The sequence below is a fragment of the Gigantopelta aegis genome, chromosome 4, assembly GCF_016097555.1.
Source record: "Gigantopelta aegis isolate Gae_Host chromosome 4, Gae_host_genome, whole genome shotgun sequence".
Taxonomy (NCBI): Eukaryota; Metazoa; Mollusca; class Gastropoda; order Neomphalida; family Peltospiridae; genus Gigantopelta; species Gigantopelta aegis.
In genome coordinates this window covers 61,784,521-61,805,623 of record NC_054702.1, presented here as the reverse complement: position 1 = coordinate 61,805,623, position 21,103 = coordinate 61,784,521, and the positions used below count along the sequence as shown (strand labels likewise).

The 21,103-nt window shown below is 37.3% G+C and overlaps 2 protein-coding genes across 2 annotated transcripts in view; both read right to left on the bottom strand.

Moving 5' to 3' along the window:
* Positions 1-2,178, bottom strand: part of LOC121370875 (receptor-type tyrosine-protein phosphatase S-like) — a 31,312-nt gene extending 29,134 nt beyond the window's left edge. The window contains exons 1-2 of the mRNA XM_041496389.1: positions 2,059-2,178; positions 955-993 (exon numbers count right to left, since the gene is read on the bottom strand). Coding sequence (XP_041352323.1) covers positions 955-977 — 23 coding nt within the window. The 5' untranslated portion in view covers positions 978-993; positions 2,059-2,178. The remainder of the gene's footprint in view (positions 1-954; positions 994-2,058) is intronic.
* Positions 2,179-9,583: 7,405 nt separating this feature from the next.
* LOC121370874 overlaps positions 9,584-21,103 on the bottom strand; it is a 172,713-nt gene continuing 161,193 nt past the window's right edge. The window contains exons 41-43 of the mRNA XM_041496388.1: positions 20,363-20,507; positions 15,781-15,862; positions 9,584-9,956 (exon numbers count right to left, since the gene is read on the bottom strand). Of these exons, the coding sequence (XP_041352322.1) occupies positions 9,949-9,956; positions 15,781-15,862; positions 20,363-20,507 (235 nt within the window). The 3' untranslated portion in view covers positions 9,584-9,948. The remainder of the gene's footprint in view (positions 9,957-15,780; positions 15,863-20,362; positions 20,508-21,103) is intronic.

The window sequence follows — 21,103 nt, the reverse complement described above, 5'->3', positions numbered from 1 at the left end:
AAACACTAATTACTGCCTGGCATAAAAAAAAAAAAAAAAAAAAAAAAAAAACCTTCTTAAAAATGACGGGTCCCGTTTTATCACCTCCTGTCTGAAGAAAAAAGAAAGCAAAAAAACAAACAAAAAAAAGCCGGGGTCTTCAATAAGCCGCCGGGTCTGCGACCGTTTTGAAATGAATAAGCGCCCGGGCGTTTATTAGAGGAAATACGATCTATGTCAAGCATTTCCGTAATGAAAATCAACCAAATCACATTAATGATGGACTGAAATAGTTCAGACAAATATCGGGATCCAAACAAATTGTGGATCCATAGAGAGTTATTAAATCTGCTCTCTCCTGAGGCCACCACTGCACAACATAAATATGCTATTCCGAATACAATGTTTAAACTGAACGAAATAATACAAGCTAGACTATGGAATAGTTAACAGTGTCAGTCGTGTAGAACAACATCAACAACATCAACAACAACATCATCGACAACAACAACAACAAACAACAACAGTAATAAAAATATCAGCATTAAACAAAAACATTAGAAAAAAAACAACCAAACCAAAAAACAAACCAAAAACCCCACACCAACAACTTGTCACGAAGCCAAATGGACGTGTCATAACCTTAATTTGATATAGGTACGTTAATACAGTTCGATATTCAAAACAAACATCATAATTAAAGGGAAAACGGGGGAGGAACATGAGTTCGATTTGGTGTGTGGGTGTGTGGGAAGATGACTTAGATCGAGTGTATTAACTATGGTAATACTCTTACACACCCTCCATCTCTCTCTCTCTCTCTCTCTCTCTCTCTCTCTCTCTCTCTCTCTCTCTCTCTCTCTCTCTCTCTCTCTCTCTCTCTCTCTCTCTCTCTCTCTCCCTCCGACGCACTCAACACATTTCAAGTAAGAAAGTGATTTAGGTTTAAAATATTAATATTTCAAATGTGTGTACCTGCTGTTATATTTTGACTCCATTTCAATCTTTGAGACACTGAAATATTAAATTACATATTAAACTATTATATTAACTTACATATACACAGTACACTTACAAAGTACACATAACGAACATGCTTAGAATGAACTGATCGAAAAATTCCGTTTTATCTCCCTATATATTAATAACCAACTTATGCAAATGTCTACAACGAACTACTGATATAACGAACTATCTAACATGGTCCCTGCCGGTTCGTTATAACAGTACTTTACATATATGTCAGTTGACAATGCTATGTGCAACACGTTCTTAAAGGCTATTTCAGCTGCAAGTGCATGATAATAACATACGTTGATAAATGACATACAACCCAGGACGTAAATATCGGCAAAATGGTCTCTTACATTTGTTATCATATATAACAGTTGTTGAAAATTATTTATTTTTCAAATTAGTTAATATGAGTCATGCACTTAATGTGCACTTTAAGCTCCTAAATTAACATTATCATGAATACACAACACCCTATTTTTAAAGAGACAGACCCTAGTTTCTAAACACAAATGCATATTTTTCACTATTAACGCTGTTTTTCATAACTGAAATCAATCATTACTAAAATGTTATTGTTTAATTTATCCATTTTCGTACATCCGAAGTGTGTCTGGTCATCCTGGTGTTTTTAATATTGCAAACTACATGTTTCGTGTTTTAAAAAACGGACGTGTGTCTGAGAAAACCCGGTTATGGAGTCGAATTAAAGTCTGTTTAAAGGGTATTTCACTGTGTCAACATCACAGACTCTAGTTTCACTCTGCTGTAATTTTATCCAGATGTGTTACAGTTTTGTAGATGTAACTAAACTTAATAAGTGTCCATTTGCACGCGCTGAAACTAGGGTCTGCGCCTTTAACATATTGATTACAACACATAGGGCAAGAATAGGTCAATACGTTGCTGATCTTAGTATTGATGTGATTATCTATTAAATTTAAAATGTTCCAAAAGGACATTTACTATTGAAAAGCCCCACAGTTTCTAACATTGAAGCTGCTTAATTTTTTTTTCAAATTAAAAAAGTGGCCTATTTATATTAATGCTACCTTCTTCACTCACCTAAAACATAAAACGGGGCAGACATCTGTATTAAAATGTTTGGACAAATGTTCATGAATATCCAGACATTTTGATGACTTTATAAAATTGTATTTTATCCTGCAACCACTGTTTCTATCGGCCGATTGTGATGACCGATTAAAGCAGTCATAAACAAGTACATACACACATGTATAGCTACATTACAAAATCACTCATTTGACCTCAAGGTCATCGTACCGTGTTGCCGAAATAACAAAAATAATATCTTTTCCCCTTAATGTTTATGGTCTGCAGGATAAAAATAATAACTCACTGAATTTCCCATTCTTACCTTCACAAAATAAAAGCGATATCCTACGTCATTAACTAGTTATTCTTCATATAATAATTATTCATAATTAAACTTCCGTTACATTCATTACAATATAACGTCATCCCATTGATCCACCCGTGGCAACGTGAGTTCGACGGGACGTACAAATTACGTTGTCAGGGACCGTCATATTTAGAGGAAGACAACGAAACGATTATGATTATTATTTCACTGAAAATGGAGTTGAAAATTAAGGTCGACGACAGTCACTTTTCACACCATTGTTTTGGCTTCGTACACAATACACTGCCGTAGCAAGCGGGGGTGGGGACTCACATATATAAATATAATATATATGTGACCCTCCCCCCCCCTCCCCCCCCGCTTCCTACACCAGTGATATAATAAATGTGCCCCCACTCCCACTTTTTGGCACCTTCCTACGCCACTGCAATAAATATCACACATCCAACGGTAATTTTTTGATACGATATATTTGAAAAAAGGTACCTTTTATTGACCAGCCTCGGTGGCGTCGTGGTTAGGCCATCGGTCTACAGGCTGGTAGGTACTGGGTTCGGATCCCAGTCGAGGCATGGGATTTTAAATCCAGATACAGACTCCAAACCCTGAGTGAGTGCTCCGCAAGGCTCAATGGGTAGGTGTAAACCACTTGCACCGACCAGTGATCCATAACTGGTTCAACAAAGGCTATGGTTTATGCTATCCTGCCTGTGGGAAGCGCAAATAAAAGATCCCTTGCTGCCTGTCGTAAAAGAGTAGTCTATGTGGCGACAGCGGGTTTCCTTTAAAAAACTGTCAGAATGACCATGTCTAACGTGCAATAGCCGATGATAAGATAATAAATCTATGTGTTCTAGTGGCATCGTTAAATATAACAAACTTTACTTTATTTCATTTGTAAAAAAATTAAACTTAATATTTTGTTCAGAATTATGAAAAATAAAATTACACCGACCTGTGAACAGCGTTGTATGTAGACCAGTTTTATTTCAATGTGGTGAAGCATTGTGATAATACAGCTAATTTCTAATTTGAATGACGTCAGTATTCCATTGACGTCACTTTACATCTCCTTACAATAACAATAACCTATTCTCCGATTTGTCTTTCAAGTTACATCCACTGACCTTCACCCTAGCATGCCTAGCAACCAGTGAACTGGGTAAACACAAATGGCTAATTTACAATCAATCGCCTCAGTGTAAAGACCTTTTTCCATGGGGTCGAGTTTTGTCGCGCTGCGTTTTGCCGGGCTACTTTTTGCCGTGCGTGTTAATTCTAGCCACGCAGGCAATCCATTTCCATGAAGCAGATAGTTTGTGCAGATTTTAGGGAAAACGCATGTTGACAACCAAAATGACGATGTCAAAGCACCTCCAGTGAAACTATTATTTGTTCATTGGGAAGAGTCTAATGTTGAAGACATATTCTTAGCTTTAGTTCTCAAGAAGAAAATAATGCTTAACAAAAGAAAACGAAGATTTTGAGCTTGACGATAACAAATACCATGAGTATTTCCGGATGTCCCCTCCACCCAGAACATGGAGACAGTATTGGAATACTCCAACGTTAATGACGTAATTATAACATTTTCTAGCGTTGATCGCGCAGACAAGCGGAGAAAAATCGCCTCTACTAGCGATTTTTTTCCGCGCGGTCATTAATCAGCGCGGCAATCTGCTTGCATGGAAACGCATGTATAGTAGATAGTGTGAAGCGATTTGTTTTTTTACAAAAGCAGCGCGTATTCCGCGCAGACAAAACAGGTGCGGTTTCGGCGCCGAAAGTTTGCAATAATACGCTCCATGGAAAATGGCCTTAAGACGTTTTTATCTATTGAAAAGCACATCACTTCTATTTTCGATTCTGTCAGTATTGTCGTTATACTATAGACGGGTTTATTGGCCAGTGACGTCAAAGTACTGTGCGCGGCCATGTTTAAAATCACGTGATCGGTCCACCATTAAGGGACAATAACAACATGTGAAGGCATTTCATCTGGTTGCATTTTCAGAATTTATTACCTTCTTAGTACATTTTCTGAAAGCAAAACCAGTATATCGGATAATTCAACCTCATTTAAAGATTGTAGATTCTTATCAGATTTCGTGGAAGTGTGCTAATTAATAACGTAAATAATAAAGCATGTATATACACGTGAATACAAAAGCATAACGAATAATTTAAATTTATGCAAGCAAATATAATTTCCCTGGACACCTGTATAGCCTAATATACGGAACTTTAAAACAGTATTTTAGCCTCTGCGGACGGGGTTATCAGATGCCCCCCCCCCCCCCCCCCAGCCTATGCTCCTGTTTTGTTGGGCATCACCAGTAAGTGTCAAAGGGGTTCGTTTTGTAATTAACTAGTATATAGCAGGCCCGTAAGACGGAATTTCAAAGTGTGTGTGTGTGGGGGGGGGGGGGGGGGGGTAATTGTTATGGTTGTTCTATCGTCAGGTTTCCGTGTTAGCATTATAAGACGTTAAAGTCCCGGATTAAAAACTGGCGAAAAAAATGTGCGTGTTTGGGGTGGGGTGGGGGTGGCAGAGCCCCGCCTAGCCCCCAACCCCCGGCTACCACTGGCCTGTATACTAGAACACAATTTAATAACTAATCAGAGGCGCGTTTTCAGGGTACTTTAGTGTTGAATATTGTGGATGATTAATTTAATTTCATTTTTCTAGAAAAAAACACACAAAATATGCTGCATATAAACGGTCCCTTGCTGCTAATCGGAAACAGTAGTCCATTGCTTTGCAGCAATTGGTTTCCTCTCTCATTATGTGTGTGTTCTTTATCCATATGGCCGACGCCATATGACCATAGTTAAAATGTGTTGAGTCGCTTGAGTGTGCCATTAAATAAAACATCCCTTCTTTCTGGTTGAAATGTACAGCTTCTTGCTTGGAATATAGGATATTAAACGAGCTTCCATTTCATATCATGTTTATGTCCTTCGTGAAATAATTTTCAGTTGTTACGAGCTCATCAAAACGTTACGCTTGAAGGTTTACAAGTCTTGTTGGCTGTAAACAAATGACCCATTGATAGCAAAACATTATTAACAGAATTAATAATGGTAAGCCCTAGCTACCTAATGTCGCTACTTATTTCTAATTAAGCCCTACCAGTTTCTATACAAACAACAAAAAACACTTTTGTTCCAGCTAGCCAATCGTACCGATAAGATGGACGCCGGCGTGTTATTTCGATACAATGATAAACACACAGCATATGCAAAGAGACCCTTCTTAAATGGTGCGACCGTCCAGGAAAGAACCCAGAAATACCCCCTCCCCCCTATTTTAGATTAAAAAGGTACAAACAAAATCACTGGAAATCTGTATCTGATGGTAAATGTCTACAACCGTGTCCAGGAAAATGCCAGACCACATTCTTATACAAACCACAAACAAAATTAATCCTAGATTGAAAGTTTGCTATCCTATCAAAATGGCTACTAGAAGTGATCAATTACGCCCGTGCTACATCTATTGTTACAACTAATACGATTGGTTAGTCAATGACCAACTGCTACAATCAAAAGAACGCTAAGACAAATATTTCCCGCTATACTACGAAACGCGGGAAATAAAACCTATCAAATGGGTTTATGACATGAATATTATGGGTAAGTTATAGGATAAATCTGTGGTTTTTTTGTGTGTGGGTTCTTCTTTGTCTGTAGATGCTGTAAATGTTATCTTGATATGACCGGTTGTTGTGTGACAGAATTTTTTTTTTTCTTTCTAAAGTACCTTTTGAAATACATGCTACTGAATTGTCAGGGTGTGTGGAAATTCACAATACTTCAACTGAACACGAGCATAAGTCGGTCCCGTCGGGATATTACATAAATATATAAAATTCCAGTGTTAAATTAAAACAGTATAAATACTACACGTGTATTACATTTTTTCGAGTACTAGTATATAAATATTAAAGGTATCAACTGTCTGGTGCTCACTGTTAACACAGATGTGTTTGTCATCCTATTTGAAAAAATACCATCGTTTGATTACCGTGGGTAAAAGAAATGTGAGCATATGAGTTGGCCTTGGTACAGGCAAATACTTTACCTTTACACATCATCAGATGAGTGATATATATGACGTCTGGAATAATTGGACCTGCCTCTCTTCCACAGTTTGATATGATGTGACACTACTATTTTTTGTTTGGAAAAGGTAGTCAGCCTGGGATGCGTGGAACTGATACCCTGGTGTGAGCCGTGCCTTTTCGTATTTTGTACTCAACCCCTAGACCAAAGTAGATGCTCGACACATCCGACTATTGGAATGCCACATATTTATCTTGTATATTTCATGGATACAAATTATATGTAGTTTGGATTTGAAAGGAAATACCGAATGTTGTGTGCAACTCAAGATCAACAATTTTTCTTTTATAATAATAAAATAATAAATAAATTAATTAATTAATAATAAAAATATAAATATAAATAATAATAATAATAATTAAAAAATAAAATTTGACGGTGGGTGAGGGTGCGATTTATGGTGTGGCCTGCATACGTATTACGTCACTAAATTATTTACAATTTTATTTGCACACATTTAACACCATAATAACTTATATTAAAAAAATCTTTAAAAAAAAAAAAGCGAGGAAAGGTGATCAAGAAAGCAGACACTATGTATATATGATGTTCCGTGTAAAGAGAAATCATTGGCCCTACCTCTCTACCACAGCTTGACAGGATCTGACCCTTTGTTTCCTTTGAAAATTTAAAACGAGTCGGGGGTTGGGTTCAGACCAGTAACCTGGAACGCACTGACCGGACTGAGTAAAGGTGTTGTAGGCCTACTGCCAAAAGGGTAAGACAGTGGAAACCATTCCACTCACCCAGGGTGCCCTAATCATAACAAGTTGCCTTTTAATCTGTAATCTATGGTATAATACGCAATGCCTTTTTAACAATTTCTAATCCTTCTCATCGCTTCTCCTCTTTTAATCTGGAATGTCATTCGCCTTCTTTGCACGTAACAAGGATCTTTCTGTGCTCGAGTTTAGTCGACTACTGTACAAAAATCGTCAGATATTGATACTAATGGTTTTATTCCCCACCAAAATATTGCTCACCTTTGTATTACCCCCAACCTCCAATATCTCCTTGTATGCATCTCATCTATCCAAAAGTACATTTAGAATTGATGCAACATTAATGAGTGATAATCATACATTTAAATGCAAGTACTTGAAAGTCATTAAGAAATGCCTACCCATTTGAAAAGCAATCTAAATGCCCATAATTCTCCATGCTATTCGAAACTATTTCAGTACGACCAGAGCTGATTATAGACTATCTATATTGTTTTATAACAATTATATGTGTATATGTTTTGTATATATTATGCAACAATTACACACACACACGCACACACAACCACACATTTAATAACTGATCCCTCACGTTTGCATCCCTACGTTTGTTTCGATGACTTGTTTATATTCAACGTACTAAACTGGATCAGAAAAATTATGAAATCATGCCAGATCTGACAATGACATGACAAAGATTTGCTTTCAACATGCTTGATATTCAATTGATCTATCACTAATTCCAAGTTAACCAATGTGAGATATATGACTATTTTCAACCTCCAACCCCTAAAATCAAGTTCTTAAACATTATTGTTCAGAGATTTACCGTATGAATTTATCCGAACAGTTGGAAATGTACCCATACGGTCATTACTGTTGTTACTGCACCGTATCTCAAATTTAAGATTTGATGTGCTTTACGAAGATATTATGCGACACTTATACCTATTACGAGATGTTTACTTGCTACCCATACCAATACCCAAACAAACTCAAGGTAGACATTTACCTGGAAAATTACTCGGGAAGTAAGTCTTGATTGTTGACAGACAGGCATTGGTTCAAATTCCAAACACAAAGCGAACAAAATGTTCGAGAAATATGCCGACATGTTGTATTTGATTGCTACAAGTCTCTGTTAACGAATGGCGGGACGTAGCCCAGTTGTAAAGCGCTCGCTTGATGCGCGATCGGTTTGGGATCGATCCCCGTCGGTGGTCCCATTAGGCTATTTCTCGTTCCAGCCTGTGCACCACAACTGGTATACCAAAGGCCGTGGTATGTGCTATCCTGTTTGTGGGATGGTGCATATAAAAGATTCCTAGCTGCATTAGGAAAAATGTAGCGGGTTTCCTCTGATGACTACGTGTCAGAATTATCAAATGTTTGACATCCAGTAGCCGATGATTAATTAATCAATGTGCTCCAGTGGTGTTGTTAAACAAAACAAACTGTTAACAAAATTAAATGCACAAATTAAAGATATACAAAGCCGTAAGAAGGATGCCAATAAACTTAAGTTAAACTGACAAGAATAACAAAGCGGAATTGTCATGTCCAGTTTATTTTAAATAATACAGAAAAGAAAAGAAAACAAATAAAAAAATACACAACACTTTCTCTACCAAGACATTGTTTTGACAACATTTGTTTAAAAAATATTTGTAACAAGATATTTATTAAAATGGGTTTGCATAATTTACACTGAACAACATGGCAACAAATCACCAAAAACAGACGAATTATATAATGCTTGCGAAACATGCAACATCTGGGGCGGATCTAGAGGGGGTGGGGTGGGGGGTCCAAGGTGTCCAGACCCCCCCCCCCCTTCTCAAATTTGAGAAGTGCTCCCTTTTATTTAGGATTTTTACAAATTTATTTATTCTGTCAATGTATAGAACACTGTAGAATACGGCTGCCAGCGTCCCTGTTGTAGCACTATTATATTATGGTCCATGTGAACCGTGTGTAATTTTTCAATAGTGCCTTTTCATAATGTTATGGTGCCCTTTTTGTCTTGGACCCCCCCTCATCAGAAAAGCTGGATCCGCCCCAGAACATGGTTAATTTGACACTTAAGAACTCAAACATAAATCATGAAGATGATCTGTGGTGTACCACAGTGTTTTTGTATTAACACTCGAATGTGACCTGTTTATTCATCTTAACCACCTGCAAATCGCCCAATCAGTGTAGAAAACTGAGTAAATCGCTCATCTGTACAACTACATGTATATGTATATCAAAAACTATTTTAGATAAATCTACAAAAGGAAAAATTCAATAGATTGTAAGTGGAAAAAACCTTTTAAAATGGGCAAAAGCCCTTGTAAAATAGAATTCCTTTAAAAAAAAAAAAAAAAAAAAAAAAAATATTAATAAACCAACAAAAAAACCCAACAAAAAACAAACACTTTCTAAAACTTTGTAAACAAGACAATAAACGTTTTTATGATTGTATACATAATCTTTGTTGTATCTTACATTGATATAACCAGTTACATATAAATACATATTAAATCATACCTAAGTTTACAAGTGGTAAATGTATTACATTTTAACAACAAAAATAATTTAAAAAGTAAACAGTGAAATAACACATACACACATACACAAGCACATACGCAGGTTACACGTTCAAACAAGTCTACTTAACCCAATTAAAAAACCCATGTGATATACGGATCCATTCTAACATTGTATAAGCCATTTTCATCTTCAATGACCTGTAAAAGAAAAGAAAAAAAGAGAAAGTTTTTTCTTGTTGTTTATTCTCTTTGCATGTAATGATAAATCAAAGGAAGCGAGATTCGTAAGGAGGTTCGGGGACTCTCTACAATGCTCCCCCACAAAATTTTGAAATGATGCACAGACACGTTTCCCAGGCATGTCAATCTTGTACACTGTGGATGATTAATTTATAATAATAATAATAATAATAATAATAATAATAATAATACCCCTGTGATCGAACAATCATGAATACGCTGGTTTAGGACAAGACTTTATTTACACTCAGTTCATGTTAAACCAAATGACCGATTCACGAACTAGTTAGATAGTTCTAAAAAAAAAACCCTTAAAAACCCCCAAACTTAGTCAAGTCAGGTCAGGTCATAGGGTTTTACGTGCACATTCAGAACAAGCTGTTGTAGCGCACGCTTGTCGAAAGTTTGTTTGTTTTTATGATGATACGTGGGGTTGGGTGAGGGTTCAATAGCCCTTTCACAAGTATAGAATCCCCCCCCCCCCCCACCCAGCCTACGCCCCTGCTGTCAGAATGACGACAGCTCACGTAGCCTGCACATGGTGAATTGTTTTGCCGCACATGACCAAAAATATCAAATACGATAGTAACATTTTGCTCAGGTGACATATCTCGTGTGCATAGGCTTTACGTAAATCAAGAACACCACGCTGCCCCTTCCCTCTAGCGCGGTTCCTAGACACAATTGTTGATAACCCTCCTCTTTGTTCGTATCGCGTTCGGTAAATCGTTATACATACGCCTATGGAGTTCTGATACAATGATGAGACGATCCCTCAATCAAAACATAATAATATTACTATTAATAATAATAAAAATCAAGACACGGCAGTTTAAAACAAAATCTCTTTTATTGTAAGCCAAACCAAAGTGAAATAATTGATTAAACAAGCAGTTCCACAACCCACACCCCTAGTTGAGGCTAACAAGTTACTATTATTATTATTATTATTATTATTATTTAAACGATTATTATTATTTTGAGTTTGCATTTCTGGTAAAAAACCCAAATGTATTTTAAAAACAACAACAACAAAACCCTCCCTGGCTATCACCTAGCTTAAAATGTACTTCATAAATTACAAATAATTAGCCTTCAAACATGGATCTATGCAAAAACAACAAGCAAACAGCGACAGGGAGCGAACTTTATTACCCATATGAGCTGAGAGAAGTGGGGAAAGTAAAATTATCTTTCCCTAGGGAAATACGTTTTGACGTCATAATCAGTGCTTCACTATAGGCTTTGACGTCACAGCTGTTAGCCGTTCATCTTAGTGTAAGAACAGTTTCCATGGTGGCAGTCATGTCAACAACTAACTACCGTCAACAGCGATCCGTACCGTACGTCACAGTTATGACGCAACGCTGTTTCTTGTTCTCAACTTGCAAACATTTTTTCAACACGCATTCTGAGAGTACTGCTAAGCAATGTTTCGTATAACCTAAATTCAAGGGCCATACTTCTGTGAAAAGTGGGTAAATCACCATAGAAGTTAAACTTGATCAGTAACAATACATATCTTCAGGAATAGCAAAACAAAAGCCCAGAAAACAAATTTTGATATCTCCAAAGTTCATGGTCCATAACTCTGTCAAGCATGGGTAAATCGCCATGAAAGTCACACTAGATCTGTAACAGTACATGATAAAGCTATAAACAAAATATCAGGTCAATATCTCATGGTATTCTAAAACATCCCCCCCGCCCCCCTGCGCGTGCTGTAACCTCACCGTGGTGCAGGGGTGTAACATTCTCTTTGAGAATGGCCAATACAGCACAAATTGAAGTTTAGAGTTACCCAACTCGTTACTCGGCCATACCGTATACATTGCTTTCATGAATTGATAAACGGTATTTCCAAGTAGCTCATTGAGTATTCTCTAAGTATACTGCTACCTTAAGGATGCCATTGTAAGCAACGTGTGTTCTGAAGAGCTGGGTTTTTTTTTTTTTTTTTTTTTTTTTTTATTATTTTTTTTTTTTTAGAAACTTTATTCCTCTAGGAATAAAACTGCACCATCCATTTTCCCATGAAGTAATACATATTTGTCCAATGGATTCAGCAAATGACACATGTGAAAATAAAATAGCAGTGGAAATCACTACAAATGCCAAGGTAGTACTGTGTTTTTAAGGGAGAGGACAAGTCCAACATGAGCCTTGCATGTTGGAAAGATGCATACCTAGACCACCAACACATACTGACATTTTAAGAAATGAAAAACGCGTAATTTTAGAGTTAATAAAAAACAGTAATTATCCCTGCCAACTGGGGGAATCCAGTTTGTTTTGTTTTCATCGTGTCAGGCAATCTAGTTTGGAAGGAAGTGACGCCAGCTCCTACCAACTCATGTATGCACAGTGTAAACAAATGCAGTAATTTACGACAAGGCATTTCCCTTCGACTTGTAAAACAACATAAATGACTTGATAATATAATAAACTATTTAACTAAATTTATTTCAATTTGCATTAACAGAACAAAATGGCGTTATAGTATTTTTCTCTCTTAAAAAATCCGAAGAACAAATGCATACTAGTAGGCTACTTTTGAGCAAAAACGACCACTCACGATACCCAAGTGATAATTTTCTTTTCTTTGGGATGACGTACTTGGTCAGTACTACGATTTTAGATGGGAAAGTCTACTTAGTCAAGAGTGTTACAGAATTATTTACGGTAATAAAGCATGACGGCTGATAATGTCCATGACCATTTTAGGGGTGGCAGGTTATTTCACCATACCCAGTTATGTTAATAATATCGGTACGTATTTTTATGTGTAGACGGCGTTAATTAATTGTCTCGTCTAGTTACCTACACCTGCCAATCAGGAATCACAGGAGGAGGCAACTACACGATAAACCAGTTAACTAAGAAAACACTCCAGTTATCATTTCGGTACTTAGGTTACTGCATGGACAACACATGATACAGTTATTTTGACCATTTTAACAATGATGGTTTATTTTGTAATAAAAATAATATATACTTATTACTAGCTTACTGGATATTATTACAGAACATTGCAATGCATGTTGTTTGTTTCTTCAGTTCTAAGACTCCTGACGTGACGCATTAAGTATTACGTAACCACCGGCTGCGCCCGTTATATATAATAGCCTTAACCGTTTTATTCATTAAATATAATAATGTACTTGTTAATATTAAGCAATAATGTGCATTATATATTGTTGAATATGCATCAGTGTTTGAAATAAGCACTTATCCGTTTGTCCTGACAAGTGATAAGCTGCCGGGACAAGCAAGCAAAATGTACCTTAGTCCAGTGGACAAGTAAAAAATTATAATACTGTTTCATTTTGAGCAATCAAAAACACTGTCCTTGCCCGTGAATAAAACTAACAACTTATATGGACATGTAAAAATATTGATGGAAAAGTATATTTGTAGATGTACTTGTCTGGCGGACTATTGAAAAATGATGCTTATTTCTATCACTGTGTATTGCAGTCCAAAATCTTTGCGTGAGCATTCCTTTAACAGTTTACTCCTATTGACTATATTCCCGATATGCGGAGTTACAAATAATGATTAGAGTTATCTGTCGGACTTGGTCACATATACACCGGATTACAACCTGGAAATCGTATCCCTCCTCTGGTGAAACACCCCCAAACCGAAGTCCGACTTTGGATTCCTTTTCCGAAGAAGACATTTACCTCTCAAAGTTCGCACCATGCTTGACCCCAGAGAACCCGAATATGCAAATTGGTCTACCCCATGCCTTGCTGGAAAACCAGGCGGTGGAGGCACTGGTGACGCAGCCACCGAAGGAAGCGATTCTCGCAACCATACCACAAAACACTCAAAAAGAGTTTCATGGGCCCCATGGGTCAACCAGCAGCCATCAGGCCCTGAACACAAGGTTCAGCCTACGCAGTCGAGGAATACCTCCTGTAACCTCTACCTTGATTGTACTGGTCATGATTGACCATCGGGAACAGGAGATCCCATGAAAGCCGCAGTTTCCCATATTCCTGCCAAAGCAGACAACGGGACTGGCAGTACCAGTTAAACTGGCCCTTCGGGTAATTTGTAAATATACGAACACTGCACAGAGTTCTGGACCCAGTGAACGACATGAGGATTCATAAACACCGATGATAAAACCCCAATGACTTCACCCCCACTAAAGTGGAAAACTTGAACCGCAGGGACGCTCCACCCACAAAACCACGTCCACCACCGGAGCCGACTCCGACCTGGTAATTGACTTTCTTGCTTCAAAAGAGCATCAGTGCCCTCAATGAGCAGGCCGGGACCGCGGGTTTACTGGCATCACCATGACCTTGGCGGGAAGACGAGGAGGCGCCCTTACACATACCGCGCGTACGAGAACTCTTGGAAGTGAGCGCAGACTTGTCAACCACCGAAATCGAGCTGGAGGACGACTCCGGAGGTTACCTCCATGCTATATACTCTTGCGTTCAGTGTCGTGAGAGTTTCTTAAACTTTCACCATGTGGTGGGAGACCAAACGACACAGACGTCACAAGCCTCGTCCCGGGTCGAAATGTCCACCACCTCGGGTGTACTTTTTCAATCTCACATGACCACATATGATCGGAGTCTATTCAGGTCCACAATATAGTCTAATATCTGCCATTTTGGATTTGACCTATTTTTACATCATTAGTCAGTTTTGGTATGTTATCTTGGATGTCAAGAAGTACCTAAATCCATTGAAAGACCTTTCGTTGCAATATTGTTTAGGGTCAACCATTATATTTACTGGTCTATATGGTTATGACGTAATGGCTGTTAGAATAGCTATAGATAGGAAAAGGATTTTATATTTAAAAAAGAAGTTAAATAGAGGATACTCCCCTTGTGTCTTGTGATATCATAATTTATCAGCACGAGTTGATAAAAGTATGAAATCCGAGGCTTGCTGAGGATTTTTATACTTTTATTAACTCGTGCTGATAAAATATGATATCACAAGACACAAGGGGGGTATTCTGTTTATCATCCATTATCATTCTTTGGGACAATTGTAAATAATGTCAGTAATGTGGGTTGAATGTCAATTTGTTTGGCAACGGTATACTCGTTAACTTGTAGAACGACAGTTGTGTGACGTCACTAATGACGTTGAATAGCGCTGGAACATACACAGTGACGAAACAAAAGAAGCGATATCTTCCAGAAGAATATCACAGGAGATATTGCAAATTATCTCCTACAAAAGCCTTTAATGGATGATAAATAGAGGATACTCACTGAATGTCTTGTGATATCATAATTCATCAGCACGAGTTGTTGAAAGTATGAATTCCGACTCTTGCCAAGGATTTTTTACTTTTATCACCGAGTGCTGGTAAATTATGATATCACAAGACACGAGTGGGTATTCTTTTTATCATCCATTATACATTTTTTCATTTGCGACAATTGTAAAAAATGTCAGTAATGTGGGTTGAATGTCATTATATTTGACAGCGGTAGACTCGTTAAGAGAACGACAGTGGCGTGACGTCACTAATGATCGGTTTATCGTGGAAACATACACAGTGACGTAACAAAAATAAGCAATATCTCGTAGGAGAATATCACTGGAGATATCACAAATTATAGTACCAGCGATATCTCCTACAAAAGTATTTAATGGACGATAAAAGTGACTATCAGCAATAAAGAGAATAACGAACTCATTATGAGGAGGTACAAATCATCTGTCTCTTGTGAATGAATGTTGTAAAACCCAGATAATTTGTAATTCCTTGTTGTTCGTCAGTTATTCACTAAATACGTACCAGAAGCGCCGCTTGAAGATGTTTCTTTTTCCTTATTTTCGATCATTATCTTCACCATGTCGTGGATAAACGTGTACTGATTCTGTTAATATACACAACACAATTCTTTATTATGTCAATAACATCCTATAGGAATGGTGGTTATAAAAACTCACTTCAGTCATTATTCACGTGTCCTTTAAACAATGCTAAAGTTTATGAATGTGATTCACCCACAGCCAGAAACAGTCTGTCCTTACATTTTGTGTGTTAATCCCAACTTACACAAGCATACAAATACTATGTACAATAAAAATGAACAGAATAGGAAACGAGACAGTAATACTTAAGTAGAATGAATAAAGATACACTGTATAAATTTTGTGAAAATAATAACAAATCTTGAAGCTATTGTGGTTTTAATTATGTACGGTAGCAGAATGCGTATATAGTTTTTATAAACAACAAAGTTATAATCAACATAACAAACACCAAAGTTAATTTTTTAACACTTTAATGTGATAAAATATTATAAACCAATTCTAAATACAAACCTAGATGTAATTCAAATTCAGTATATCCAAGCTTTAAGTTTTAACTTGTTTATTATTCTGTTTTCTATCAGTCTGGCTATGATAGCTGGTCTTTCTATTGCTTCTGCAGTACCGAGATAGAAGCTGATTGTGTTTAAAGCTACAGGCTCCGTATTCATAAACGTATTTAAGTCAATGTATGATACTTATTTATGTACTTTAGGTATGTATTTAGGTATCATACATTGACTTAAGTACGTTTATGAATACGGAGCCAGGTGTCTTTCTTCTTACTGGTTGTTCCAGCTTGGCTTTTGATAAAAGAGTCTTTATTTTATTTCAAACTCCCAAACTGCTTCATTCTGCTGCTGTTTGTGATACGAGTCACTGGTATCTTGAATGCAAACACTGTGCAATGTTTTCTTGGAAACCATTGCACAGTGTTTGCACTGTGTTACCTGTGTTACAATTATGCCATTAAAAACTCTGTCTACACCAGTTTCATAACATGTATTATTAATGTGGATACACAATGTAAGTGTACGAGACACGGGGATGGGGTGGGGGTATCCCAGTCCAAGAGCAAATTTTAGCTTTGGGAAATAAACGATTCGGGGAAAAGGAGTTGGCCTGAAACATTAACATCAGTTATTTCCATAATTCTACTCACAATATTGTAATTCATTTAAAAATGAAGAGTGATTCGTTTAAAACCTACATAGAGCTGTTTGGTGGTAATGCAAATATAAAGAAACCTTGTTATCCAGATTTGTAAATTTTAGTTTAATTCGGGGGTAAAATCAGCCTGCCCAACCACGCAAAATGGGTCAATGTCAATATGTAAATTAACATGGAGCTATTTTATGAGATAAATGATTATAAACCAGTTACTTCCGAAAGCTACTAAATTTAGATATTTTACAACACAGATATAGAACACAGGCACATGTGCAGGAAGTGTGTGTGGGGGGGGGGGGGGGGGGGGGGGGATGTGAGTCTTAAGAGGTCAATGGCTTTAATCACAATTTTAGATAAGGAAGGTTTAACAAGCCTACTTAATGTAAAAAGTGGTGCTGATACCAAAAACAGCAGACTTATATTGACTCCGCTTAAGACAAAATTGCCATGTTTAGACAAAAAATGGCCAAAATCAGAAATTTGTTATATGACTGCAGCAAGGTCTGGTGTTACCATAATGTATCTAATAAACTACTGAATATCTTATTGTACTATTTTGTGGTCTAGATCTCGCCAAAGAATAACAATCTCATCAACTGGCAACTAAGGGGCCCAAAATACAATACGAAAATACAAAATACAAACGACAATAAACACTGGCGATTTTAACACATCTAGGAGCCTAAGGTGTTAGAGCGGACTGTTATCTAAGTTTCCACTAGTTACTAAAGAACCCTAAAAAGGGAGATCAGATCGGAAACCCTAAAAATTATATAATATGTACAACATCAATTGTAAACAGAAACCGTCTGCTCACCTCACCTGATGATGACTGAGCAGCTTTCTCCCCTACCATGACCATAGGGGAGGGGAATAAAAAAGCCCATGTGAACTAGGTTCAAGAAAGTGGATACCTGCTTAAATACTACCCTTGGGGGAATCAGGTCATCTGTCCTGGCCGTCCCCTAGGTTTAGGCCAAAATGTGCCGAGTTGCCACAATTGGCAATTGACAAAGACCATCTGAACTGCATGACATGTCTCGGAGATAAAATCTCGAGAAGATAGTCTCGAAGTGCCAAAAGGCAGCTTTTATTGTATTTACATAGAAACTGCTCTTAATAAAGCCAATGCAATCGTTATGGCTCGCATTTCAGGTGCTGTGGGTGTTGATCTAATACAAGATAAACCCCATTAGCTAATAAGCATATGGATATATTTTCCACCATCCATCCGACAGAAGGAAATAAAAACTCTTTGTTGAATAGTCCTAAGACTACTCAACGTTTTGAGGTACCATAATAAAGCCCTCACTGGGCACGGTTGTCTGTTGACATCTGTACGTGCTAGAGTTTTGCTTAGCGATGGAACCCATTTGTCTCTGGTTCTTGGCCACAAATTCCTGTAATGGGAATAGGAGAACTGCATCTTTTCCCCCCATCTAATGGCTTTGAAATATAAGGCGTGTCTCGTCCCTAATTTATGTGAACGCGCCAACCGCTTAAGGGCCCGTGCCTTTTGTAAGCGAGACTCGAACGTGTCACACTTCACCGCAGTCCACTGAGCACAAAGTACACATGGCGCCTTGTGCGAACACTGATGGCATGTTAAATATAACACATGATCGTCTCCCTTAGCCACCATGGCATTGCAAATCCCTCCTACCCCAGAACACGACGACTGTGTAATTGGCAAGGTCGTTTTAAAAATAAAAAGGGCCAGTGAACCCAGTCACGGAAAGCCAACTAAAATAAAATTGTGGTGTTAATTACGGTATGCGTTCACCAAACACTAAATACTTTAGTGTATCGCGAGGGTTGTGAAATATAACATAATAAAAACGATAAGAAATGAGAAAAACATTCAAGAAAATTCAATGAATGAAATAAACCACGTCCTCTCGATGGCGAGCCAAGAGAAAAAGAGGCTGATGATATGCATGCGCAGTTGATTGTGACATAATCAGAACAACGGCGCGGACCGGTATCATCTATGACGTGGAAAGTTTTTTCCTTTTCGCCTTCAGGCTCAATAAGTTGTTATATTTGGCTATACGGATGGGCTAACTAACGTCTAACCCAGTGTTTATTGTCGTAAGTATTGAAATAGATATTCCTATTTTTGTAACGAGGTATTATATACACCGTTGTGTCAAACTTGCTCAAGTCAATATATCGCTTGTGTCGATATGACTGGCCGGTCCATGCCAAAATGTGTATTAACTATCATGTTTTTATCTTAGATGAGTCAATACGTTTAGTTCGATATTACGTTTGTGTCGATATATTTTTTGGTCCCAACATAGACTTTTATATTGAAAAATGTCTCTATGTGTTGATAATAATATTATGTATTAAATTAAATGCAATATTTAAAAATCTAAATATGAATTGCACGATCTGAAATCAATGTCGTACCTGTATTGTAAGCATGTAACCAACTGTCAAAAGAGATGCTCACTTTTGACTGTAAACACATGCTTTGTACATGTAGTTACTGTAACAGTTCACGTATAAGATGAAAACAATTACAATAATCTAAACCATTGAACAAGGTACTAACATGGTCATATCGAGCTTAAAAGAAAACGCTAGCAGATGACGATTGTTACAGAATACAACTAGTCATGTGACTAATGGCTTTGAGAAATTGTGGACTGGTAAAAGTAGAATTCATTTGTCTTGATGGCTTAACTAGTTGTTAATGGACACAGAAGGCAGCGATCTCTGTTTATTCAGTGACACCACTGTCTCCGCTATGTTGAATTTCTTATGGCAACCGAGTCAAGAGATTCAAACATGCATCTATTATTATCTATTACCCAATAGTGTGAATCCAAAGGAATGTACACGTGATGACCACAGCCGAGCGCTTTAACACCTATGCATTGTCAAACAGGTTTTAACTGCGTGTGGCCCTGTTGTATCTTACGTTGATGCAAGGATTCTCACGGACAATGACGAGGCGTCGATGTGTAAATGTTTTAGCTCGGCAACTTTGATACCATGAACCAATGCGTGACAAATATTATTCCTAGACTTTATGAATTAGGTGTGGGATTTTAATTTGTTTTCTTCTACAAAACATTTCGTGTAACTGTATTTTATTATTATAACTTTCTTATAAATTAATGTTTGTTAAAAACAAAATTTAGATTGTTCTAACATCCACAGTGATTTTAATTTATAGCGGTACAATTGATTGATTAATTTATTTTTCAAAGCATAATTTTCATTGGCTTAAATAAAAAATGTATGTTTTGTTTGTACATTTTTGGGGACATATTTCACTTAAAGTTTGAGTCGATATTCGGTTAACTCGATATTTTTTGTGGTCCCCACTATATCGACACAACAGTGCTCGACTGTATATAGTTATACATGCACTGACTTACCAGATTCGACACCATTTGTGTTCGATTATTTCTCATCTTCAATATGAAGCCAAACACATCAATTGTTTGGTCCATCGAATTCTGATTAACCATCTGTTGGAGGTAGTCTAGTGCGATGTACACTCCAGTCCCATGACTTCCATCGCTGTAATGAAATAGAAACAATGGCTTATGTACCCGGACGCACAAGATGCATTAAATATAGTAGATATACTTATGGGCAGAATTACACTGACCTTTAACGAACACCTGATGTCATCTCTGTTTTGACAGTAATTAATAATTATTAGTGCATGTTATCACAGCTATATTTATTCCAGTGAGCTCTGTCTTATGAGTTTGAATTAGCAAACTAGCTTGAGTGGCAGTCCGCTTAATTGAAATGGTGCAGATTGTCCAGTAAAGGATCGTCTTGGGAGTGGCTGTCCTCCTATACACAACACACTAGATAGAGATTCATGGGATTCCACTCTTTTGTTAAATACCCATTCGATTTTGCATTGTGATACATTTTTGATCATGGCTGATGGTATTGCAATTCATGCAGAGAAACATGTACATTGAGGCACTCAGATTTGGTTTGGATGCTACAGTATGTACACTTGGGGTGGGGAAAAGAATGTTTTGATAGTCTGGGATCGATTCTCGATATCTGAGACCGAAATTATTTTTTTAAAACGTGTGTTTGCCAGTCCCACTTTTGTCATTCTTGTCGGTCCGATGCACCAGTCCGTTTCTATT